Source organism: Conger conger, chromosome 14 (assembly GCF_963514075.1).
Source record: "Conger conger chromosome 14, fConCon1.1, whole genome shotgun sequence".
Lineage (NCBI taxonomy): Eukaryota > Metazoa > Chordata > Actinopteri > Anguilliformes > Congridae > Conger > Conger conger.
The window spans coordinates 18,609,063-18,636,072 of record NC_083773.1 but is presented as its reverse complement, the minus strand read 5'-3'; the positions used below and the strand labels follow the sequence as shown (position 1 = coordinate 18,636,072).

The 27,010-nt window shown below is 47.4% G+C and overlaps 1 protein-coding gene across 1 annotated transcript in view; it reads right to left on the bottom strand.

The window, feature by feature from the left end:
* pik3c2b (phosphatidylinositol-4-phosphate 3-kinase, catalytic subunit type 2 beta) overlaps positions 1 to 27,010 on the bottom strand; it is a 59,093-nt gene that overhangs the window by 20,044 nt on the left and 12,039 nt on the right. Inside the window, exons 4-15 of the mRNA XM_061219145.1 lie at positions 26,625 to 26,785; positions 23,628 to 23,748; positions 21,352 to 21,463; positions 20,908 to 20,987; positions 20,755 to 20,818; positions 19,301 to 19,447; positions 18,389 to 18,422; positions 16,095 to 16,290; positions 13,096 to 13,218; positions 10,070 to 10,237; positions 9,244 to 9,355; positions 5,146 to 5,288 (exon numbers count right to left, since the gene is read on the bottom strand). Of these exons, the coding sequence (XP_061075129.1) occupies positions 5,146 to 5,288; positions 9,244 to 9,355; positions 10,070 to 10,237; positions 13,096 to 13,218; positions 16,095 to 16,290; positions 18,389 to 18,422; positions 19,301 to 19,447; positions 20,755 to 20,818; positions 20,908 to 20,987; positions 21,352 to 21,463; positions 23,628 to 23,748; positions 26,625 to 26,785 (1,461 nt within the window). The remainder of the gene's footprint in view (positions 1 to 5,145; positions 5,289 to 9,243; positions 9,356 to 10,069; positions 10,238 to 13,095; positions 13,219 to 16,094; positions 16,291 to 18,388; positions 18,423 to 19,300; positions 19,448 to 20,754; positions 20,819 to 20,907; positions 20,988 to 21,351; positions 21,464 to 23,627; positions 23,749 to 26,624; positions 26,786 to 27,010) is intronic.

Here is a 27,010-nt window from a genome sequence, read left to right as displayed (position 1 = left end):
TTGCGCATTCCTCCGATACTGTAACTGTACCAGAGCAACAGGCACCCGCCGGAACAAAGGCCCTCAAACATCAAGCGCCAACATCAGGAGGAGCTCCAGGGTTTTTTTAACGTGTGGGACGCGGCTGGGTTTTCACTCAGACGGTCTGCTGGATCCATCGCGGCGGGGCTGTTTGAGTTGGCAGTGCGGCTCCCATCTCTTTCCTGGTTCCGCAGTGCCGTTGAGCTTCGACATCCTGCCGTGCTCCTAGGAACCGTGCACGGGTGCTGCAAAACAACTTTAACAGCACCTGTCATACAAAAAGTGTAACGGGTCTGATTTACTATGAGGGTCTTAATTCTGTTTCTTAATGTCTTTTCTTGTAGGTTTTCAAGCTTCTCAAGTTTTCTAATCCTTATGAGGTTTTTTTTATTTTTTATAACTCTAAGTCAGTGTTCTAGAACTTCACCGCTTTCAATCACCAGCAGTGACTGTGACATCAGCATTCAGTTACGAACATTCTAAATGCGTTTTTGTGATCTCACACCTTAAAGGGCTAAGAGTCGACAAGCGTACATTCAAAACAAACCCCAGAAAGTGTTCAGTCGGACATAGTGAGCTCACTAAAATGCTGATCAAGAAATACTGAGTAAGTCCAACCTGGATTTTACTTCTCACGTAACAACCCTCAATTTAAGCAACAGGTCCAGGTCTTTGGGAAACACAAAAAAACCCTGACATTCCAGACTGAAGAGAACACATAAATCATCCCCCCGGTGGAGAGACGAGCAGGGATATCTGTCACCAGCTCTCTGAGGCTTTCACAGGAGCCAAACAGGCCTACAGCATGAAAAACTCAAAATGCGGACTGTATCCCCTCTACAGCTCTCAAAAACTCTGCCCAGCTTCACAAGAAAAACAGAATCCAACACTGAACTAAAAACAGCCTAAACAGACCCCTGCAACGACTCATTTTTAGAGTGACACTTTCAGGACCTCACATAGCTGTCGAAACAAATATGAGAAACGGGTACTGCAGGGGAACTTTACAGCAGTCTGAAACACGACTACCCACAAAAATAGCCACGCTGACAGACAGACAGTCAGACAGACATACGCACACAGAGGGGGTAACAGAACTGTCGTCCCTCTGGGTGTGGCTGGGAGGGTCCATGGCAGGCGGCCGCCCCCTGATTGGCCGGTCCAGTGCAGGTGTGACAGAGGCGTCTCCTCACATGGTTCCAGAATCTTCCAGGCAGGGTCCTGCACTCGACTCGCCTGTTTTCAGGACTTCACGATCCAGCCAGTGAACGTTCAGCTGACCTGTCTCTCTCCCTCTATCTCCTCACTGTCCCTCTCTCCCTCTATCTCCTCTCGTTTTCTTTGTGTGCTCTCGCTTTCTGCTGGTCCCCCCCCCCCCCACCCCCCTTGGTGGTGAGCGTGTTTCTAAACCCCCCAGGGACGACAGCCGCGCGACCCAGCCCCGGATCAAATAACCCACCACTAGTGCCGCTGCTGTTAGCGAGGAGAGGTCCTCCACTCTGACATCCACAGAGGGGGAAAAAAGAGGTGAATTTCCACACGTACAGGCCTTCACACCCCTGAACCAGGGTCTTACGGGTAAAAAGCAGGGCCTTCACATGATTTCAGGAGCCGTGCGGATGTGGAGGTGTCATCGGTCGTGTCGCGTTAGCATAGCACACGCTAAGCGCGATGATGATGACTGTGTGAGAACTGAACAGCTGCTGGTGTTTCTCTGTAATGGCTGACACACAGTCAGAACATTACTCAGAAATGAGGAGAAACCACAGGACTATTCAGAGCGTCAGCGTATTTAAACGTGTGGCTGCCTTTATGACTACATTAAACACTGCAATTTACTGCAGCGTTTCTACTTCATAAAAACGTATCTCACTATTTATTTTAGGCCTTCAGGCATTCACTATGACAATGGCAAAGGTACTGGTTGTACTTTAGCATACAGTATGTGTAGCTTCAAGCCTTTCAAACCTTGCCCAACAATAAACAGTTACTGATTGAATCATGTGTTTGGTGCTTGAACACAACACATGCTGGCACGCACACCTTCTACATCTCATATTACAGGCCGATATGAATGGCACCTTATAGGCCAGACATTTTGTACAGCAGGGTGTTTTTAAATCGAGAACACTGCAGAAGGGTAAAATAGCTGTTCTGAGGCACAGCACTGTGTGTAAAAACACGACCCATGACCGATGTGTCCAGTCCACAAAATCAATATCCAGCCAATAATGCAAAAACCCAGCATTTTATGTGTAATACCCTGCCTTCATGATACTAAACCAGGGGTACAATCCGCTGATCCATTTCAGGATTTTGTGCTAACTTCTGCTCTTAATCTTTAATTACCTTGAAAACTAAAGCAGGAACTGGAACTGTGCAGTCCCGTCCTAAATGTGACGCATTACTGATGAAGCGGTTTGGCAGAAAACAGTCAAAAAAGATCTTAACATCAGCAAATGTGTGCTCAGAAACTTCCCAATTTCTAAATCAGTCGTGGATACGTGCGTGGGTACTTGTGTTCCTCAATCCAGCAATTTGGCATTTTAAAACAATGCTCCCATCTTTAAAACTAAACAGGCATCTCTTTGTTTCCCTTGCCACAAGCTCCCATAGTTCATTGCAAAGCCTTTGTCTCTGACATCTATGAGATGTGTATAAAATGCTTGACGGGAATTGTATTACAATGCCAAATTGGAAGGCCAGGTTTTTGCCAAGCACAACAGAGATATATTAAATTTAAAGTCAGACATAAACACATGCAGAACATATGCGTGTATGAAAAACGGATGGATTTTCCTTCTAATGAATATCTCATTTTCCCCCTAGCATCTGCCAGGAAAGAGTAGACCAGCATGCACCAGTGCAGGCTCTCCGACTGACTCAGTCTGGCAGCTGGTTTGCAGTAAATGCGCCACACCATGCACTTGCAGCACCAGATCACTGCGATGCCGCAGACAGCATGCGGTGGGTCAACTCGAGGCGTTTCAGATGCCTGCAGAACATCCCAGAACAGAGCAGGAACTAATAAATAATGTTATTTAGCTGATGCCTTTATCCAAAGTGACTTCCAGTTGATTAGACTAAGCAGGGGACAATCCCCCCTGGAGCAATGCAGGGTGAAGGACCTTGCTCGAAGGCCCAACAGTTGTGCGGATCTTATCGTGGCTAAACTGGGACTTGGGCAAAGCCCTGCACCGCACATTGCTCAAGGGGGGAATGGCCCCTTGCTTAGTCTAATCAACTGTTAAGTCACTTCCAATAAAAGTGTCAGATAAATAACTGTATTGTAATGCAACATTTACCCCATGAAATCTACCCCAGGTGTGCTATGCTGGTACACACTCATATTTACCCCATGAAATAAACCCCAGGTGTACACAACTCCAGCTCCAGTTGGACACAGCTGACTGAGCGCTGAACTACAGCAGGACAGTGAGAAAGCTGGGTCCTGCAGTGCAGCCTGCTCCACACAGCTGTGGATATAACACAGCACATGGGCCCCAGCAGTGTGTAATAAAGCAGGCATTGTATTAACCCCATCTGGACAACAGTGCCTGCTCAGCATTTCAACAACAATGATCTGAATACTTTGGCAATACTGTTTTTTGGGTGGATCTTATACACAAAGCGTAAAAGCCAGCTCTCTCTCTCTCGCTCTCTCGCTCTCTCTCTTTCTCTCTCTCTCTCTCTCTGTCTCTCTCTGTCTCCCTCACTGCACGCCTCCCCCCTCCCTCCATCCATCACTTTCCGCTGGCCTGCAGTGTGTTTGGCTGCTGCCAGCAGTGCGCTCTGTCAGTGTGGGGTGCAGCAGGCGTACAGGGCCTGTGGAGCGACTCTCATTTCAGCAGATTCTCCAGCAAGGCACGGCCCATAATCCTCTACTCTCTCATCAACAAAGTCACAGAGAAAGAAAAAAGAAGGTGTCTGACATGAGGGGTGCCAATCTCTATGGTGCCTATATAAGCCTGGCGAGTCTCTATGGTGCCTATATAACTTTGGCGAGTCTCTATGGTGCCTATAAAACCTTGGCAATTCTCTATGGTGGCTACACAACCATAAAGAGTCTCTATGGTGTTCAGACAATCCTGACTAGTATCTATGGTTGTATACAACCCTGAAGAGGCTCTATGATGCCTACAAAACCTGAGGAGTCTCTATGGTGCCTCCCTCCAGGCTAATGAATTCCTCCTGTTCATCAGGAAAGTTCATTCATGACACAAGCCCTTTTTAAAGGAGTTCACAGATCTCCCTGTGAAGCAGAGCAGTAGTCGCCATTAGAGATCTATTTTACCATGGAGGACCGAGTCTACAGAACTAGAGCGGAGTCCCCGCTCAGTCCTCAGGCTTAGCGCTTTATCCTGCCGCCTGACATGCAGGTTGTGCTGTTTAACTGTGATGCCCTCAGCTGAAATGGGGATTAGTGGGAATGGTTTAAATCGCAGGAAAAAGCAGCACTAAATCCATCAAACCTGGAACAGACAGAGAGGGAGCAGGGAGGGACTGACAGACTCCAGGCCTTTCCTGCCTGTGTGTGGAGACTGGGAGGCCTTCTGAGGCCAGAGAGACTCGTTTGCTGTGACATTAACTCAGGAGGTAAGAGCGGTTGTCTGGCAGCCAGAGCGTTCAACCCCTTGTCCTGAGTGTGTCCAAGTGTCCCTGTTCTCTCGCTCACGCAATTCTCCCTCAGTAAATTCCGGTTCAAAACTGTGAGGTTGTATTTCTTTGTCAAAATCGAAAAAGCTTGCCTCTAACTCTGCGAAGTCAGAGCTGTCCATCATATCGCTCGGGCAAGCCAAGGTAGGTTCTGTGATATTTGTATGCTAACATTACCGTATTTTCGTGGGAGTGTCATGTGATCGCCTGAATGGGTGGCCAGCCATAAACCAGTCTTGGAGTTCTAGGGTGGAGTTTGAGTGCCTGTTACCTTCTGGGAAACACAGGCTGGAGATTCAAGCCAAACACGTCCAGTTACGTCACTACACGTGTTTGCCCTTTGAAGTTTTTCCCCATATTTAGGAAATGGCTACACTGACGCCGATTTTAAAAAGGCGTAAACGCTTAATTTAAGCATTTAATTCAAATAATCTCAACTGAAACAAGTGTGACAGTGCGAGGTCTCACCAGAAGAGGGACTTCTTGTGCAGGACGTCCTGAAGCTGCCTCTGGCTGTTCTGGTCCATGCGGGAGAACTCATACTGGGGGCTGAATTCGGCCGGCGTGGGGGTGTTGAACCGGACCTCGAAGGATGATGTGGGGAAGTCAACCTACAGAGGGGCAGAAGGGTCATTTAGGATGCTGATCAACTGCATTACAGAACCAAAGGGTTGGAGGTCAACAAAACTCAACCATTTTATGATTGTTCTTACCCTGGTTTCACACCTTTGTACCTTAGCCCAGATATACTCAAATTCAACCCTCAAGATCAGTAATCTTGCAGGACTGCAGGACAGTTCATTGGTCATTAACAACACTGATTGGTCAGTAATCCTGCAGGATTGACTTTCTACCTGACAGTTCATTGGTTATTCACAACAACGATTGGCCGATTGGTCAGTATTCTGGTGGGATTGATTTTGCAGCTGACAGTTCATTGGTCATTAACACCACCGAATGGCCAGAGATGTAACTGACCTGACCCAGGTTTAATCAGTCCTGATAAGAGGGGGAGAATGAACACCAGCAGTACTACTGGTCTCCAGGGCCGGGTTTGAGAACCTCTGCCTTAAAATATTGTAACTGACTACAGACACAAGCAGCTCAGTGAGAGAAGCCCAGCATGCAGGCTCTCCCGCAGGGACACAGTGCAGGAGGAGGTGCCTCAGAGGGAAAGCAGCGCCACTGTAAAAAACCTACAAAACGCCAATTTTGTTAAATAGTGCCAATACACCTTATTTCCCACTGCATGAATCCTGAGTCTGAGGTTTTATTCATTTTTTTGGGTTTGTGGGAGAGAGGGAGAGAGAGAGAGAGAGGGAGAGGGAGAGGGGGAGGGAGGTAAAAGAGAGAGACTCAAGGTTCTTTAATTGAAGTCTATAATTTCAGACCTACCAGAAAACTCAAAAGCAGAGCAAAAAAGGTATAGAGCTAAAAACAAAAACAACCAACAAACAAAAACAGACACACACCCCTCACACAGAAAAGAGAAACAGAGAAACAGAGAGACAGAGAAAAATTGTGTGTGTGTGTGTGAGTGGGGGAGGGGGGGGGGATTCTTCTTCCTCACTTTTCCTTTATGTTTAAAATTCTTATGTTGATTTCACATGAACATGGTTACTATGTTTCCAGGATGTTCACTGTCATTCCTACTTTACTGTACCTATGTATTTTAATAGATTTCTGTGTACATGTGCATTTCCTGCCAATAAAGCAACTTGGATTTGAACAGCATCCAGGAAAGCCACATCATCACCAAGCAGAAAGAACAAAGATCAGCAAGAGCGAGGGAATTAAACATACACGGCACTCCCAGGAACGGAAACTATATCGAAAAGTTATTCCTATAAAAAAGACAGAAAGCTGATAAGGTGGATAAAAGGCAGGAATGTGGAAAACTGGGTCAAACGAAAGGAGTACGAGAACCCAAACGGGGGAAAGGTGCCGCCACGACCATAACTAAGGACAGATGTGCAAAACAGCCCCAGATGTTCTGCGGCTAAAGCCAGGAGGGCGGGCTGAGGCTTTGACACGTCGCAGGACGAGATGGGGGGGACGGGGGCACAGATGTAAGTGATTGCAGCTAGCCCTCTTCCACACGGGGAGATTACGGGGGGGTCAATGACAAACAGTGCAGTTAACCCGGTAAGGTCACAAATACATGATGAGAATGTTCTTAACGGAGCATTCTTGCTGATGTAACAATCACTACTAGTAATGATTCTCAACTGAACATTCTAATACTGACGTAACAATCACTACTGGTAATGATTTTTAACTGAACATTCTAATACTGATGTAACAATCACTACTGGTAATGATTCTCAACTGAACATTCTAATACTGATGTAACAATCACTACTGGTAATGATTCTCAACTGAACATTCTAATACTGATGTAACAATCACTACAGGTAATGATTCTTAACTGAGCATTCTAAAGCTGATGTAACAATCACTACTGGTGATTGAGAGTAGTGGAGTTCTAGAACATAATTTTAGAATTTTGAAAAACAAAAAACCTACTCTTCTAAGGCTTAGCTAAAATAAATAACACGGGCCACCAAAGCGCTGGCAACAGGACAAAGCCTGCTACACACAGGGTATAGAGGACACTCGGCCTCCCGCTTCCATGGAAACCACTCAGCGTGTGGGCCAGGCCACACATCCACCAAACACCAGGAACTCCAGGAAGAGTGTGATGAGGGGGAGGTGGGATTAGCAAGAACATATTTCCTTTCCGGTGTGAAGTTTACAAATGAAGATCCAGATAATTTTGTTGACCGCAGGAGAAAATCTGGCATTACAGTGGTGTACATGTGGGCTATAAAATAAAAGCATAAAATAAAATAAATGAAAACACTCATACTCATAATGTGGGGTGTGGTGTGTATGAGTCTTATGGATAGATGGAAGACAGTTTGTTTCAGGGTGAGTTGAAATCCTGGCTTCTTTAGTACATTACGTGTGTGTGTGCGTGTGTGTGTGTGTGTGTGTGTGTGTGTGCGCGTGCGATTCTGTGCAGTTGTACAAGTGTATGCATACATGTCTGTACGCAAGTATGTGTCTGCCTGTGTGCATGCACGTGTGTATGTGTGTGTGCACATGTGAGTGTGTACTTTAGACAGAGAAAGGCAGTTTAGCCAATAGGGTGTGTCTGTGATGTGCGTATGTGTTAACTGTAGACAGGAAGAGAGAATGCCAGTTTAGCCCATAAAGTGTGTGTGTGTGTGTGTGTGTGTGTGTGTGTGTGTGTGTGTGTGTCTGTACTGTAGACAGAAAGAGAGAACGCCAGTTTAGCCCACATGACCTACTTTCAGGCCTCCACAGCAGTTTCCCTGACGATATAGCTTAGCCAATCAGCTGCAGAAATGGAGCGCGGGCAGAAGCACGGTTCGGCCAGCGGCCGTTCTGGAAACCGGTCTGACAGGAAGGACTCTCCTGTTGCTTACCCCCGTGAAAAGCATGCTCTGAACACATGCTCCCAACGCATGCTCCCAACGCACCCTTGCTCCAAAACACACGCTCCGAACACACACACACACACGCTCCAAACGCACGCTCTAAACACACACGCTCCCAACGCAGGCACGCTCCGAACACAGAGCTGCAGCACTAGGCAACGCATCCTTCTGAGGGAAAAACCATCAGAGCACATAACATAACATAATGTTGAGCACAGGCCATTCAGCCCAGCAATGCTTGCCTTTTCCTACCACTAAAGTGTACTACTGCTCAGTTTGCATAAAAGCTAGACAGTATCAAGCACCTTATAAGCGCCTGGTCTTGAAAACCAACAGTGTTTCTGCCTCACTACATGACCTGGCAAGCTATTCTACACAGTGACCACACTGTGAAAAAACACTTCCTAATTTATCCTTCACTAATTTCCACATGCGAGCCTCTGGTGGCTGAGAATGCCCAAATCCACAGCGAGGGGATAAATGTTTGATGGGGAGAGGAGAGAGAGCCTTGAGTGTGCATTATTTACCGCGGCTTTTAAAAGTCCTTTCCCCATCCGAGCTTCCAATCAAAGCGGAGCCTTAATTAAGCAGGACGGCTAATCGATGCACTGCCCAGATTAGCATTACAGTAATCAGCACACAGCCTGGGATGCCCAGAGCAGAGTGAGACGGATAGGAGAGGAAGCAGACCCATCCACAGGGTTAATGCACTGAGACCTTACAGACGGTAGAGGACAGAGGGAGTGAGTGAGAGTGTGAGAGAGAGAGAGAGAGAGAGAGAGAGACGGATAGAAGAGGAGGCAGACCCATCCACAGGGTTAATGCACTGAGACCTTACAGACGGTAGAGGAGAGGGAGAGAGAGGGAGAGAGAGACGGATAGAAGAGGAAGCAGACCCATCCACAGGGTTAATGCACTGAGACCTTACAGACGGTAGAGGAGAGAGGGAGAGAGAGGGAGAGAGAGAGAGAGAGACGGATAGAAGAGGAAGCAGACCCATCCACAGGGTTAATGTACTGAGACTTTACAGATGGTAGAGGAGAGAGGAAGTGAGAGAGAGGAGAGAGAGAGAGAGAGAGAGAGAGAGAGGTGGGGTGGATACCTGCAGGATGACGCTGTCCGGCTGGCTGAAGTTGGGGGTGCTGGAGCGAGCGCTACCACTTCCTGGGGTTGAAGGCCACAGCCCGAGCAGCTTCCTGCCGCAGGTGAGGATGCTGTAGAGAGGACAGGTCAAATGGGAGGAGACGTCAGAGGTCAGAGCTTCTGGAGCCTTCCATGCCAGCTCAGCACTCACAGCCCTGGAGGCTGAACCAGCCTGGTTTTATCCACCAGGAGGGTTCTGGGTCTGTTATGAACACTTTTAAACTCCAACACACCACAATATGCACTTGAAAAAGCTGACATCTTCCTCCAGAAACTGAGTCTTCCTTTAAAGTGTGCAGGCTTTATGATTATTATTTACAAATGATCTCAGCCGAGCCACTTGTTCCAGGATGTGCGTATGATTATTCATACACGTTATGGACATGTTCCGCACATAAATCCCCAGCACTGTGCAGATACAGTGTGTTAAAAAGGTCCGGTCCCAGCTGTGTGATGCGTGAATGAAGGTGCTTGGATCCCAGCCTGAACCAGGGTTCTGACAGGGTTCAGTGATTGGTCAGCAGGACTCATACTCTAACCCTGTGACTGGCCAGCAGGAAATATACTCTAACCCTGTGATTGGACAGCAGGACTCATACTCTAACCCTGTGATTGGCCAGCAGGACTTACAGTCTGAAGTTGAAGAGGGGCATGGTGACCCAAGCCCAGCGTGTGATTGGTCAGTAGAACGCTGTCTCAGTGTGATTGGTCAGTCGGACTCTGTGTGGGCGTGTGATTGGTCAGTTGAACTCTGTGGGAGCATGTGATTGGTCAGAAAAACTCACTGTCTGAAGTTGAAGAGGGGCATGGTGACCCAGCCCAGCGCCTCAGTGCTGCGCCGCTGTTTGCTCTTCTCCTCAGCGCCCCCTGGTGGAGGCAGCAGGGTGGCATACAGCGTCACCGTCAGCAGCGTCTCCCGGGGCAACTGGTTAATCTGCACCGGGAAACAGATCCTGTACCGAGAGAGAGAGAGAGAGAGATGGGGAGGGAGGGGGGTTTGAGTGACAGACGGGATCTCCAGCTGTGACAATCCCCCCAGACCAACCCCCCCTACCCACAGCCACACCCTCCTCTGCAGTTACAACAAACTGTAACCAGATGGGTCTGCTTTAACCCTTTAGGATGTGAGGTCACAAATATGTGATAAGAATGTTCTTAACTGAACGTTCTAATGTTGATGTCACAATCACTACTGGTGGCTGAGAGCAGTGGAGTTCTAGAACATTGATTTAGAATTTTGAAAACTCTCGACTCTTCAAACGGTTGCAGTCCAGGTGACACACTGAAGCACCCTTGTGCTTGATATGACCTGGTACCCAGAGTGTATGCCACTGAGAGTGACAGCTAAACTCATAACCGGTGTAATCACGCACCACACCAGCCCCCTCTGCAGGGTCTGGGCAGAGACAGGGGCCAGTCCGTTTTAATGGACGTGCCTCACTTCCTGTTGGGGGAAGCAGGGAATAAACTAAGCACAAAGCCAGGTGCTCACCCCTGAGGTGGTACAGGAAATGCTACGCCACCGCGCAGACAGACAGAGGGACGTCACGTCACAACCCTGGTCCTGACCCGTCTTTCCGTACGCGTTCGTCTGCTGTAAAGTACTTCCTCTTCCTCAGACATTTCCTGAAGACCAGGGAGCTGCAGCACCCCGCTGCCCCACTGCTGTTACAGGACCGCTTTCACCAACACACACTCATTTAAATTACAGTCTGAAGAGAGATTCTCCACACCTAACTAAATTTAGTCCAGGAGAAGGTTAATCTGTGTCTGTGAAACCAACCCATGGAGTGTTCCAGTGATGATGTAGTCAAATTCCCAGGGCCAGGGGTGTCAAATTCCCAGGGTGCTGCAGTGTGTGTTGGTTTTTGTGTTTTCCTTCCAATCGGCTGCCAATTAAGGCCTAAAAACCGGCAGACATCGTGGCCCTCCAGCACTGGAGTTTGACACTTGTGATGTCGGCCAATCAGGAAGTTTCAACATGTTAGCAACTTACTTTTTTAAAGCACATAACACCTTTGAAATTCATGGTTGAGATACTCACGGGTGTAATTTATGTCATGGAACAAAAACGTGAAACTCTACTAGGCCGAGTTAACCATAGACTGCAGTTATCATCTGCAGAAATCTCTACAGGAAGTAAACACGGCAAATCTTCTAAGGGCAGCCATGGTTCAATAATGCAAACTCACTTCCGAGTTTTAGGACTATAGACTAATCCACATTCCATGCAGCAAAATTGTGGCAGGAGAATGTTCCTTAAACCGTGGCTCAGGCTTGTAGCATTTAGCATTCCTCATTGGAAATAGAAAGATAATGAAACTTGCACATGGGGGGAGGGGTGTTCATCTACTCATCCTTATTAAATCTACCCCCCTACATGGGGTCCTCTGTGATATCAGCCCATTTTGCTTGGTTAGATGAAAGGGTACACATGAAAACAGCTCTACAACAAAGACTTCAAAGAGCTAATGCTGTAACCGCAATACGTTCCCTAAAAATAGCACCATAAAATGCATCCTATCTGACCAGCCTAAACCCCCCTGGTCTTTGGCCCATTTCTGGATACTTGTACAATATGCCAATTTGTTTACTTAAGTTGTTTGTGTGGGTTTCCCCAACAGAACAATGAAAAAAGTACACGGTCCCTCAGCAGGCTAGTTTATGTGAGGTGTACTGATCTAGAAATAAATCAACCAAACCAGTTTATTCAGTTTATTCACCCCAGCAGACTGCAGATAACCTACTGCTGAGCAAAATAAGAGAGCGTGCGACCGTGCAAAACAAAAACAACAAGTCTTCCAGCCGGAAACGGAGCATAAACACGCACAGGTCAAGTGTGAAGGATTTCTGGCTGTTTTTCCGCTGGAAGATCAAACAGCCCAGGGGCCTTTCACCAACCTCCGCTATAGCACATTAATGACCCCGGATACACAACTAAAAATATCATAAACAATAGTCTTCCAAAATAACCACAGACAATACATCACACACAGGAGGTGGGTATAAAGCAAAGGGTAAGTTATTGTCATGACAGGAAGTTAGTGTCTTGCTTCCTGTTCAAATGGTGCTCTCAAAATAACAGGTCCTTTCACAAGCTGTGGTTACAGTATTAACTGAACTGATCAATGATATCAGGTCAATGGATATAGGGAGGCATTTGTGATACTAAGGAAGGGAATCGTTCATGTTGAGCAGATGAAACTCAAAACTGCCATTGAAAGACGAGAGCGTTCTTGTCTGGTCAATAAGCCAGCTAACGCTTCGTTTGAAATGACCTGCACCATACTTTGGACTCTACTCATACTTTAAGAAATGACATTAAGTGGACACTACCTTATTTTTTCAATTCTAGTCACATTTCTGAAACGACACAATGGGTAAGATCTAGACTTTGACCGACAGCACCTACTGGAAACTGCGATCATGTGATTGGATGACCTGCTGAAGCCCCTCCTCCCTGTGTAAACACTGCACAGTCCCTGAGCAACCAAATCAAATATAGCTTGAGGTATGTTACAATTTGTATACGTCGCTATTTAGCTGGCCGTTTTTATCCAAAGCGACTTTGCAGGGAATAATCCTCTCTGGAGCAATGTGGGGTCAAGGGCCCAACAGCTGTGCAGATTCTATCATGGCTACACCAGGGCTTGAACAACCAATCTTCAGGGTCCCAGTCATGTACCTTAGCCACTAGGCCACAGGCTGCCCCCAGTCAAATGTTTTATCAATAAATAAACTTTGAGAATACTACAATATTAATGGCAGCCATGCTTACACAATTTGATTGACAGCAGACCCAGCCACTCACCTCTGGTCCCACATCACCAGGTGGAACAGGTATTTGCTGACAGACTGTTTACTGGTATGCTGGGGGGCACAGAGCTCCGCCCCTCCATGCGTCAGGGAGCAGGACAGGAAGAAGGCCTCGTAGCTGTTGGACAGAGAGACAGGTCAATGTGTGTGTAGTGTGTGTGTGTGTGTGTGTGAGTGGGGATGAGGGGTAAGTGTGTGTACTGTATGTCTGTGTGTGGGGATGAGGGGTGTGTGTGTGTCTGTGTGACTGGCTGGTAAGTAAGCAATTCTGTCTATTCCAGCAGCCACTTTGGCAGGTCACCTCGCAGCACTAGGAGGTCCTGTTCTATTATACATATCTAGTTTGTTGGTTTCCTGCCCTGGGCGGGACACAGGAACAGGCTCTCCCAGCCCTGAAAAGGCTGTGATGACAGCTCCACTGTACATTTGCTGTCCGCCTCGAACCCCACAATTCCAGGCCAGGGAATGGCTGGGATGAGTCAGACTGGATCTGTAATTGGAAGGGGATGTGCACACACCGTACTGCAGAGAGAACGAGGGGGAACCGAGGAGAACGAAGGAGGTCACAGAGTCCAACTACCACTGACATTTCTACAGGGCTACTGCACACTCGGGCCTGACCTCTGATCGAGAGGGATTCACATGAGACGGGCGAGCTGATTGGATGGATAGAGAGGAACCGGTTCTGTTATGTGGTCTGGTATTTGGGTCAGCGCACATTAGGAACGTGAAGGTCCAGTGACTGTGTGCCACCCCTGATCCAGACCTGCGCAGCTGAGAGTGGGGCACATCGTAACGGGAGGAGCTGGAGGCCCGTTTCCTTTCTTTCATTGTTTTAAACAGCGTCATAAAAATACAGTACAGTGCAGCCTTTGTTAGAGAGGGGTTTACACAACAGTAACAGCAGCACACTCACTGGAACGCAGAAATGTACACAAACACATGGAGGCGAACACACAGACACACACACGCATAAACACACACATGCAGGTACACACACATAGACACACACACACAGAAAAACACACACACACACACACACACACACACAAACAAACACATACAGGCACACACACATACACTCACACACAGACAGACAAACACACACACACACACACACACACACACATACACATGCAAGCGCACGCAAGCACGCACACGCGCACACACACACACACACACACACACACACACACACACACACACACACACACACACACACACACACACAGTGGCCCACTGAAGGCATCTCCCTGCATTGCCTTCGTTAACAGGGGAGGGGAGAGGAGGAGGGCTCTGGGAGGAGGGGGGATTCAGGGGGTTTGGGGGTATCGGATGTTTTCAGATCAATGAACTTGTCTGTGAAGACCCCCCCTGCCCCCACACGCAGACAGATGGCAGCCAACACCACCACTGCCCTACAGCACCATTGGACAGGTGCCTAGCGACCAGCCAGCCAATGCCCCACCCCCGGGGTCAGAGGTCGCACGGGGTTCCCAGGCTGACTCCTTTGTGGAGTGGGGGGTGGGGGGAGGGTCCATTTCAGAGGGACACAAAGGGGGCCGGGTCAATGGGAGCCAGCGAGCTGCTGGGGAACTGGGGTGGGGGAGACCATCGGCGACGTGGGGGGGGGCTGAGGGGCATACCATCTCAGCACACGCTGGTGGGAACCTTCCGGAAGGCACGCGGGATCGCCGGCAGCTGTCCGCACTCACAGGGCTTTTTTGGGGGAGGGGGAGCAGGGGCTCATGGGAGCCTTGGCATGCGTGTCCGTCCGCGCGCAGTAATCCGTACGGATTGCACTCTGGGATACGCGGACAGACAGCTGCCACAGGCAGGAGCTTCCTGTTGTTCCACTTTCACTAGCATTATTTCACCCTGCTAGTTTCTGTAACGGTCGCAAAAACACATGTGTGTGTTTCACTGTGAAACGGTGTCTCCACACCTCGGTCGATTATCGATCGCACCCTGACGAACGGCGCGTTAGCGCTCAGGTAATCCCCCCCACGCCCCGCCCCTCGGTCAGACACACCGAGACGGGACTGGGACCGAAACCCGGAGAGTAACACGACGCGCCCGCCCCGCTGAACACCGCCAGGCTGAGAAACCCGGAGAGTAACACGACACACCCGCCGCGCTGAACACCGCCAGGCAGAGAAACCCGGAGAGTAACATGACACGCCCGCCCCGCTGAACACACTGGGAAACGCTGTGATGAAGCAGGACAGTCAGTTTCACTGTCAATAATAAAAAGTCTTTTCTCACAGTAAAACAAGCTGACACGTTCTGATCTGACCTCTCAGTGCACTGCAGGTCTCAAACAGCATATCTGCGGTGTGGATGAAAGGCAGGTCCTGCTGGTCGTCTGAGTGCGGTGATGAACGCGCAGCGGGGTGCAGCTGTGGTGTACTGTTTAATTAATAACCTTCACTGTACGCCAGGGAGAGGTGGGCTGTCTCCAGCAAGCAGAGAAGGCTTATTTAGCACACTGACTGTGGAACTACTTACATAGGGTACACGTCACACTTGGAATCTTCCAGATGAGCAAACTAATGTTCTAGTTACACGCTTTGTGTATAGGTATGTGTATGTATGTAGAGGAGTGTGTGTGTGTGTGTATGTGTGTGTGTGTGTGTGTGTGTGGGTGTGTATGTAGAGAGGTGTGTGTGGGTATGTGGTGTGTGTGTGTGTGTGTGTGTGTGTGTAGAGGTGTATGTGTGTGTGTGTGTGTGTGTGTGTGTGTGTGTGTGTGTGTGTGTGTGTGGGTGTGTATGTAGAGAGGTGTGTGTGGGTATGTGTGTGTGTGTGTGTGTGTGTGTGTGTAGAGGTGTGTGTGGGTATGTGGTATGTGTGTGTGTGTGTGTGTGTGTGGGTGTGTATGTAGAGAGATGTGTGTGTATGTGTGTGTGTGTGTGTGTAGAGGTGTGTGTGGGTAAGTGGTATGTGTGTGTGTGTGTGTGTGGGTGTGTATGTAGAGAGGTGTGTGCACGTTACCTAGCGGCCCAGGTAATGGGCACTCGATGGGCAGCGTACACACTGAATGACAGCACGTTGGTGACCAGCCCTGCCTCCTGCGTGGGGGCGGAGGTGCGGCTGCTTTGGGGGGTGGTGTGGAAGTTGGCATTGAAGGTGCTGCAGTACAGCTCCACCAGATCCAAGATGGACGCCGTCAGCTTCTCCACCACGTTCTCTGTAAGACACAGGCCCGGCGGATTAACGCTTCGGCCAAAATCCTCACTACACAATCTAAAGAGATTCTATCCTATCTTAGTTTAGCTCAACTGAAATTTGCTCAGTGCACTTATGTTATTATCGCACTTTCCTATACAGATTGTTATCTGTCATTATTATTTGCCAGGACTGTTTTATTGATGCTTTTGTTTTTTCCTCAACAGGATACTCGACAGGGTTGGAGTTCTTATCTACTTACCTCTCTGGATAAGAGCTTCTGCTAAATGTCTTTAATGTAATGCAATGATGTGGGGTGTTTTATATAGAATAAAATGAAAGCTACACTACAGGTAAAAGGTTTTAGCACACACACACACACACACACACACACACACTGTTGAGCATTCATGTGTAATTATAATGGTTGTGAAAGTTCACACTCAGCCCTGCTCTAGAACTTCCTACAGATGTGCTGCACTGGTGGGTCGCTTCTCCTTGACCTTTCCCCAAAAATAGCTCAATTCCACTTGTCTTTCCAAATGGAAAGAATTTGTTCACCTGCTTATTTTGCCAAATGTGCCTTTTTTATGAGCAAAAGAAATGAGGTCACTATCCGGTGAAGTAAGATTCTTTTTAACTTCCCACTTTTAACTTCTTACCTTGTGCCATTGTGTTATTTACAGAAGATATAAACTGTTAACGTGCACTAACGAGTACTAAAACACAATGTGTACTAAGACTTGTGACCGGTAGTGTATATTGAGCACCTGGGTCAAATACATAATGTTTTGAATTCAAAAACATTTCTGAGCTCGACTTGATCTTGCCTGGTGTACTCAAGCCAAGGTGGACCAGAAGGTGGTTTTCACCTTTTTTTGAGAGTATTTCATTGGTTCCCATACACAAGACAAGCTCAGCAAAGCGTAGATGAGCATTTGAATGAAAACGATGCGGTGTTTGGCCCAGGCCTGATGAGCAGCACTGCAGACTGAAGAACACGGTGATGAGCAGCATTGCAGGCTGAAGAACACAGTGATGAAGAGCACTGCAGGCTGAAGAACACGGTGATGAGCAGCACTGCAGACTCAAGCACACGGTGATGAGCAGCACTGCAGACTCAAGCACACGGTGATGAGCAGCACTGCAGGCTGAAGAACACGGTGATGAAGAGCACTGCAGGCTGAAGAACACGGTGATGAGCAGCACTGCATGCTGAAGAACACGGTGTGGAGAAGCACAGGCAGGAGGTCAGGAGCAGGTGTGTTTCTGTGTGTCCGCTCTTTGTTTTTACTCGGCGCCGAGAGGAAACCAAGCAGGAAGCTGCCTTTGAAATCCTTCCATTTTCCGCCCTATTTGGGAAGAGGCCTACATCCCGGAAAAAGGTCTGTATATCCGTCCTGTTTTTCCCACTGCCGAGCAACCCAAATCCTCTTATCAGGACATCAGGGGACCCAAATCTGGGTCAAATACGTTTCTGAAATACATTAAGCCTTTAGAAGAAACATCTTTTTTCCTCAGCATCAGAACCAAATTCTTCTTTCATATGAACACATTTTGGCTAGTAACACACTTTCTTGAAAATTCCCTGGCATCTAAAGTGCTTTGAAGACGTATTTGCCTGGACGTTTCCACACAAAGAAAAAGGCCTTAGCTCAACAGAGACCAGTTCCAGAGTCGAAAGGAACACTTTTTCTTTTTATTCCATACTTTATGCAGCTTGCATTTTGTGTTCAATATTTTCTGCTTATTTTACTTTTATATTACACCGTTCATTACATTGCTTAACTCTTTTTATTCTTATGTTCTGAGATGCAGTGCTTGTAAGACGCTGTGTGATTAGAGTTACGACTTTTTTATTTATTTAATGTTTATTTGAGTAGGGACAATGCCAAGAGACATAGCATCATTACTGCCAGTTTACACCATGTTCATGTAGCTGATACTCTGCATACAGAAATGATAGCTATTGCTAGCTCCGAACTCCCATCCCTATTTAGGCTTTTCTATAAAAAGAAAGGAAAAAGATAAGAAATAAGATACAAAGTGTTAAATGGAAGATGTTAAGAAAAATACACACTTATTATTTTGATTACTGTTGAAAGGAAGACCACACCCACCTCTGTACTCTCTGTTAATCAGCAGCGAGGCGTCCTGTGGAGAGAGAAGAAAAACATGTGATGGATCCAGAGCTCTGCGGAACACGGAGCCGACACCCAGCCCACATCAGCAGAATGAACACAATACTACAGTCCGCACAGGACCGCAATCCGTTACACAACATGAGGAGGCCAGCAGAAATAAGATATGACCACAGACTTAACCTACAGTGATATTAAAGAACAGGTTTTCTGTCCTTAAGAACACGGATGGATGTTCTCTGAGGAATAACATATTTTAAGGATTTGACATTTCAATTGCATGACTAATCAGAGCTTGTAATTAATTTGACCTTTGTTAAACTCTACTGGTTTACAAACAGGCACTAAGATTACTAAGAATTTACATAAAAGCATAACATGATTCAGTTTGCAAACTAGCCCATGACAACACTGTTTCCTGCTGTACTGGTTTGAGTTGGGCTGCCTTAAAATGAAAAAGAAAAAATTGGAAACAAAATGAATTCATAATCAACAGAGCACAGAAAAGTATTTTAATCCAAAACAATTATTCATTTGAGCCAGGTCTGGGCAGGATGGGCGTGGCCTAAGAAGTGTTGTTGATTTCATGCAGTCGCTATCGTGCCCATCGATGAGACATAAATTGTTCTGAAATTCGAGCCCATCACTGGCTCAATTGCCATGACAACCTTATTATATAACGCTCTCGTCCGTAATTATCTTTAGGGAAGTGCCATCCACTAGCTTCTATGTCTTGAGCTCACAATGGCTCCACATTGTTCATGCGTTCTTGGTCTATACCTTTCACAAGCGTTTTCACAAAATCACAGCGTTCGAAATCACAGCCATTATACATGGCCTAACTATAAACAGGCCTGCACAGGTGGGACGACCTTCCTGGGCGTGGCCTACCTTCTGGACGCGGGGCTGCAGGCGGCAGGGGCAGGCAGGCAGAAGGCTGAGGGCGGAGGTCACATCAGGCGTTTCCACGGCAGCCAGAGAGCTGCACAGAGCCTTGACAGATTGAACCAGCCGCTCCACGTGCAGAGGAAGCTCCACCTTCAGCACCAACAACACAGACAACACGGACAGAACAATAATACATTTACATTTTTTTTTACATTTTTGTCATGTAGCAGACACTTTTAATCCAAAACGGCTCACAAATAATAATAATAATAATAATAATAATAATAATGTTAGCTGATGTTTTTATCCAATGTGACTTACAGTTGATTCGACTAAGCACAATCCCCTGTGGAGCAATGCGGGGATAAGGGCCTCGCTCAATGGCCCAACCGCTGTATGGATCTTATCGAGGCTACACTATAAGAACCACTAACCTTCCAGATCCCAGTCATGTACCTTACCCTCTAGGCGACAGGCTGCCCTACATACGTCTAAGAACAACTATAACTGCACCCGACCTGTGTCAAATACATCACTGTTTAGGATTCAATACTTTTGTGTACTTGATTGATCTTGCCTGCCCTGGTGCAGTTGAGCCAAACAAGAGGGCCAGACGGTGGGGGTGAGAGTATTTCATATGGTCCAGTACACCAGACAAGCTTAGTAAAGAGCAGAAAAGTATTTGAATCCAGCACAATGACGTATTTGACCCGTGAGTGAACAACACATGCTTTTAGCTTCAGTGTCCTCCAGGCTTGGAATGACCTCCAAAGAACACTCACAACGATACTCATTCCATGCATACTGTGTAGCCATTTTAAGGCTTTATTTGGAGACAGAATGGAGAGGAGAGGGAACATGTTCTGCATTAAGCCTGGTCTATGTTTCTGCATTTGTCTGAGTCAATTTTGTTTTTAATGTCTGTGTTTATGTTTGCTCTGAAAGCAGGGCTCCCGTGTGAAAGAGATGTGGTCTCAGTGGGACAGTGGGACTCAGTGGGACCCTGCTAAAATAGATAGAAAAAATAGATGGAGGATAGAAAAAAGAAAAGAAAATCAACATTCAAAACATTTTACCAAAGATGGGGGGGGGGGTATGTGGGTTAAATGTCTAGCATACAGAACTGGGCTAGTTGGAGGCTGCAGATTCCAGTCCTGGATGAGGCACTACTACCCCTCCCGGTCCCAGCTCTTTACCATGCGACAGCACACTTGGACAGTTTTTATTTTTTTATTTAGTAAGAGTATTAAAGTATAAAATCATTTAAGTTGGGCTTCAGTTAATAATCAGCCACACATTCAACATTGTAAAGCTGAGTTCTAGAACACTGGCTAAGAAGTGTGAATAAACATTCCAAATAACTGGTCAGGCTGTTTGGAACAAGAAAAGATGAGGTAAGGAAATTAAGAAATGAGAAATATCATGTGACTTTGATTGGCAGAGGGAGGGAGATGTACCTCAGACAGAAGAAACGACTCTGCTTCATTGTGAAAAGTGTCCAGCAGGAGGGTCAAAGCTTCCCTGTACAAGGACACAAGGACCTATCAGATTCGAGACATGAGTTACCCCCAAACTCCTGGCCCTGCCCCTTCTGGCCCCACCCCCTTTACCTTGTTACGGTCTGCTTGATTGGTCGCTCCTGCAGGAGAATGCTCTGGTTCATCGTGGAAGGAGTCTCGTCATCTTCATCCTGCAAATCACAGCCGCAGGAAATGTCAAAAGGTTGACAGACACGGCTGAAATTTAATGGCAATTGGGCCAATATGTTTTGAGATATGTTTATAAGAATTTTAAAGTTTGGCCTGGTGGTGGCGCTAGAGGAAAGGTCATGCGGTCACCAAAGTAGATAGGTTTCTTCCTCTTGGGAACACAAATGTGCACAGCAAATTTCATGCCAATCCCACCATTACTTTTCCAGTCTGTTTTTGTGGTTTCCTTTCAGTCAGTCAATTAAGGCCTTGAGAACAAGGCGTGTGATTCGTATCAGTCCACTGAGATATGGGTCACGTGACTGCTGTGCCCTGCCCCTCCACCACCATCTCCAGCCCCCTCACCGTTCTGGCCAGCTCTCTGCACACAGAGCTCCTCTTGGTCAGAAACAGCCGGATCTCCAGGTCAAACTTCAGGCACTGCTGAATGTACTCCAGACTGGCCAGGGTCTGGGTGCTGAGAGAGAGAGAGAGAGAGAGAGAGAGAGAGAGAGAGAGAGAGAGAGAGAGAGAGAGGAGAGAGGAGAGAGGAGAGAGGAGAGAGAGAGATCAGCATGGAAAGAGGAACACACTCGCACCTATAAAGTTCACACATACACACACCTACCCACAGACACGCATGCACACACACTCCTATACAAAGACAAAAACAAGGCTCACACGCACATACGCACACCTACAAATTAAACATTCCATTCATCCACCAATTACACACACAGATTAAACAGATTAGAAAGAGGTGAACTACTCATATTCTTTCACACAGCAGCTTTCGACTTTTAAGGTCATAGGTCAACAGTATGAGGTATCCAAAACAAGCAGAGTATGTCTGGGGCCAGGAAGGGCCCCCCCCCCCCCCCCGAAATACAAGCAGCTCATCAGACCTGCGTCAAACATGTAATCCATTTGAATTTGCATGAGAGGCTGTGTGTTTGGCTTCAGAATGCTAGTGTGTAAGCAGGTGCATTGTGCATGGCTGAGACCTGGGTTGAACACGGAATTGTTTTGGATTCAAATACTTTTCTAGGCTTTACTGAGCTTGTCTGGTGTATTAAGATAAAAAGATTAAGATGTCTCAAAAAGTGAAAATCCAACATTCTGGTCTGGTCCTCATGGTTGGCTCAATTGCACCAGGCAAGATGAAACGAGCACAGAAAAGTATTTGAATCCAAAACAAACAAACAATCACGTAATTGACCCAGAATCTCCGCACAGCTCACACCACCTTTTGGCGATGAGGGTGTGAGGAGTGAGAGAACAATCTGGTAAAATCAGTAAGAGCTGTTCACAGCTGGGCCCGGCACCCACTGAACAATGGCATCATTAAAGATAGGAAGTCCCACCCTCTTTCCACAGCGCTGGGTTATCAGGGCACATGCACACTTCCTGTGGCCCAGAAACCACAGTGACAGAAAACGCCTAGCTGCAAAACACAAAGACACACAAACACACACGCCTGTGCACACACATGCAATGCACACACACACACAGATGTGTATGCATGAACACACACACACACAGATCTGCATGCATGCGCGCGCACACACACACACACAAACACACACACGCACACACGCACACGCGCACACGCGCACAAGCGCACACGCGCACACACACAGATGTACACGCATGCATGCACACACAAACATACACACACTCAGACACACATGCACATATGGACACACACAAAGACACACACACACAAACACACATACATCACAGGCTGCATACCGCTGTCCTATTCTGAATGTGCATTCACTTCAAATTCAAGGAAACACAACAGTCCCTCTGAGAACATAGACTTGTAGGAAACAATGCTACAAAAACACGTTAAGGGAACCTGTCTCCAGTGCACTACAATGAGAAGGAAAAACAACAGAGAAAAACCGAGCTAATGCGGGCAGACATATTTGAGGGAGGGGAGGGGGGTTCCCATGGAGGGGGAAGCCCCCTGTGGTTAGCCTGTCCCGCGGACACCGAGCTGGCTGCTTCAGCAGACCGCAGGCAGGGTTAGAACTGAGGGCCACGGGCTTGTGGGTGGAGGGTCAGACAAGGGGAGAACCCCAAAAACCACGCATGGGGGTGGCTCAGAAGCAGAAGCCAGGCTGATGCACTCGAGGGTCCTGCCCTTAGCAGACTGGCATTCGGGACTTTTTAATTTATTTTAATTTACTTCTTTTCTTTTTTTTCCCCCACTGTGGGCGAGGAACAGGAAGAGCGACCATTGGACGGACTAATTGGCCTTCAGAGAGGTCCTGTCTGGGACACCCCAAAATTAGCGAGCCACAGTCGCGTGCCTGTGTGTATGTGTGTGTGTGTGTGGGGGGGGCTTTAAACGGAACTGTAACTGTAGCGATGATCTCTATGCACTCTGGCCTGTGTTTTAAGCATCAGCTCTGTAATTTAGGAAGCTTTTAACGGCAAATAAAAAACGCCCACAATTACTGGATGATGACAGGCTCACATTAAACTTAAATTAACGGCTCCACTTACACACTCACAACAGAGGGCTTTCCTTTTTATTCATTTTTTGCCCACATCTTCATCTAAAGCCACTTTGCAATGATGGAAAGTGGCCCAGCCTTGCCGATTCTGGAACTAGAAGGGGTTGTGTCACCTACTTCTTGAGAAATTCGGCCTGCCCACACACTTTGAGCACGTAGTCCTCCACGTCGATCAGGTCGAGGTCATCGTGGGCGTAGCACAGGGTCTGGTAGATCAGCAGGTCCACTGTGGAGGAGCCTGGGAATCACAGAGACGGGAGCTTCCATTGGCTACAATGTTCCTTAGCAACACTATCCCTAAACCCCATATACCTACAGCGTTAGTGCTTTGGGCCGATGAAACACACTTCATGAACAAACACATTCTTATGTCCTATTTCATTTGCCTAAGATCTTGCCTTATCCAACCGTGGATTAGAAAAGCCTTATTGTGGAAAGGGTAGAGCAGGACAGAAGACATGTGGAATAGGTGCGTCCACACACACGTACGTAGGTATGAGAGTTAGCGGAACGCACTCCATTCTAACCAAAGAGGCAGCCTATAGCCTAGTGGCTAAGTTGCTTGTCTGGGACCTGTCCCCTGCTTAGTCTAATCAACTGTAAGTTACTTTGGATAAAAGCATCAGCTAAATAACTTTAAAGTAATACAAAAAGAGGAAGGGACAGAACATATTCAATAAAAGGCCAGAGGTGCGGAGGTAAAAGACAGTAAAAGTCAGTAGCTCTCACTGTCTGATGAATGGCTTGCTTTTCATGACAACCAACTCCTACGTGCAGTGAGAAGGGAAACGGTACATATGACAAAGGGGGATTCTGCTGTTTTCTCGAAAGGATGTTTTCAGATTTTAAAGAACCAGTTAAAAAATAGTTTGATGACGTGAGAAGGGTCAAAAGTTCAGCACTCAGCTTCTTGCTCGCTGGCTCGATTTGGTAAACATGCTCTATGACCACCAGCTGCGATGACCCACAACAGCTTGATAACAGCCCTGCAGTGAAAACAGGTCATATTGACTCCACGTGCCGGGAAGGTCGAAGCAGCCCCTGAGAGTGGTTAGGGGGGCGTAGGTAAGCCCCTGAGAGTGGTTAGGGGGGCGTAGGTAAGCCCCTGAGAGTGGTTAGGGGGGCGTAGGTAAGGACCTGAGAGTGGTTAGGGGGGCGTAGGTAAGGACCTGAGAGTGGTTAGGGGGGCGTAGGTAAGGACCTGAGAGTGGTTAGGGGGGCGTAGGTAAGCCCCTGAGAGTGGTTAGGGGGGCGTAGGTAAGCCCCTGAGAGTGGTTAGGGGGGCGTAGGTAAGCCCCTGAGAGTGGTTAGGGGGGCGTAGGTAAGGACCTGAGAGTGGTTAGGGGGGCGTAGGTAAGGACCTGAGAGTGGTTAGGGGGGCGTAGGTAAGGACCTGAGAGTGGTTAGGGGGGCGTAGGTAAGGACCTGAGAGTGGTTAGGGGGGCGTAGGTAAGGACCTGAGAGTGGTTAGGGGGGCGTAGGTAAGGACCTGAGAGTGGTTAGGGGGGCGTAGGTAAGGACCTGCATGACGTTTTATATCATGATTGACCTGCGGACCCACTTCTCCCTGTCTGCCATGTAGATCATCTGTAACTGAAGGACATTACATTTTCTCCTGTCCATTTCTTGCCTCCCCAATGGGTAGAGCTAGAAGCAAGGAAAGGAGCAAGGAAAGGAAGAACTAGGCAAATAATAAGCGATTGGAAATAGCCCATTGATTCGACCCAATGGACGAACAGTCATTCTGTTTAAATATCAGAGACCGACTGCAGCAGAGCCCTGCAGGGGGTGTTCTTTTCTCACCCACGCCTGCAGTTTTTACTATTCGCCTCTCAGAGTACCCAAAATTACACGTTAGGTCACTGGTGAGAGTAAACATACAAGCGTCTCTTAACCAGGCAATGAGTGACAACTTTAAGGCCTGATTCCAGTTCTCCTTTTTAACAAAAAACATCTGCTCAACGATTTTTTCTTTTTATATAAAGACGAGAACACATTTTAAAAATGAAAAATAGATGTGACCCATAATATTACTATTATAACCATAAAAATGTTTATGCTGCTGTTCGCATTATGAAGCTGGAGCAGAATGAGAGAAATATTAATACTTTTCCACAGACAGTACATACATGCATGCTGCTAGTTTATGCATAACTGAAGAGCTATGAAAAGGCTTAGGCTCTCATAATCACATAATTACTCTTAAAAACAATACAAAACTGACAGATCAAAACAAAAAACAAAAAGTGTCTGATCCCCAACCTACTCCCCCCACCTTCTCTCTACTCTTTGTTGATGAGATTTTCTCTCTGTCAAATTCATCAAACAGCAAGGCGGCTTTTAACTGAGCCAAGAACACAGATGGTTGACAGACAGTGCGGGCCTTGAGTGCGACTCCATTACGAGAATCCCCAGGAAAAGCCTCCAGTTCCGTTAATGGGCCAGACAGCACGAGTCCCTGAGTTCTGGCAGAAATGCTTCCATCAGAACTCAGCCCAGAGCACTGCTGAGGCCACTTAACAGGGAGCAGATGAGCCTACCATCAACACTGTACAGTGCAGACTCTACAGAGGGTATGGTTCTGGAATTTCCCATTGCAATCTACTGGATCTAAAATACTAGGGGTTTAACGGTACCGACCTCAGTTAAACTTCATCGTTTGGTAAATTTTCGGCACAGCAGAAAAAAGAAAAAAAAATGTCCATCTATCTATTTGGTATGTGGGGGCATAGAGCCTATACCAGCTCAATGAAGTAGATAAGAGGCAGGAACACAAACTGAAAGTCCTGTAACAAACTGTCTCTTACGAATGCATACTGTTACACCCCAAGGATCTACTGCAGGGCTGCCCAACCCTGTTCATAGAGATAGACCATCCTGCAGGTTTCAATTTCAACCCTTATCTGGCACACCTGATTCAACCATTTACCAGCTTACTACATCTAGCTATTGAATGGTGGTAGATCTCCAAGAACAGGGTTGGGCATCCCTGCTGTAGCTGTTGAATGAGTGTGCTTTGTTAGGGTTGGAGTGAAAACCTACAGGACGACAGTTCTCAGGGAAAAACAGGACTGGGCAGCCCTGCTACGTGAGGGAGTCCCCTGGCAGTCTTACCATCGCAGGTGAAGGTGAGGGGATCTCTGAAGTGGTCGCTGATGACGGTCACCTTGACGCCGACGCCGAGACCTTGCTGCAGCTCGTCCTGCGACACGCAGAGACTCCACACCAGCCCAGCGTTCTGGGAGAAGTCGCTGCACGGATAGGCCGACCGCAACCTGCCAACAAAGACGCGTCACGGCAGCCCAAAATGGCGGCAACGATCGATTCTCGCGGCAGCCTGAGACTACAGGTAACCGCCTGCCCCTTGCCCTGTCTGTTATCATTCAATTTTACGCTCACATGGAACTTTAATCCACGCTGGCTTTCCTGTATTTCTCCAGTACAACTTGGGTCACCGACTCCAAACCGTATCCAGATGTTTCGAAAAACCAGATTTTCTT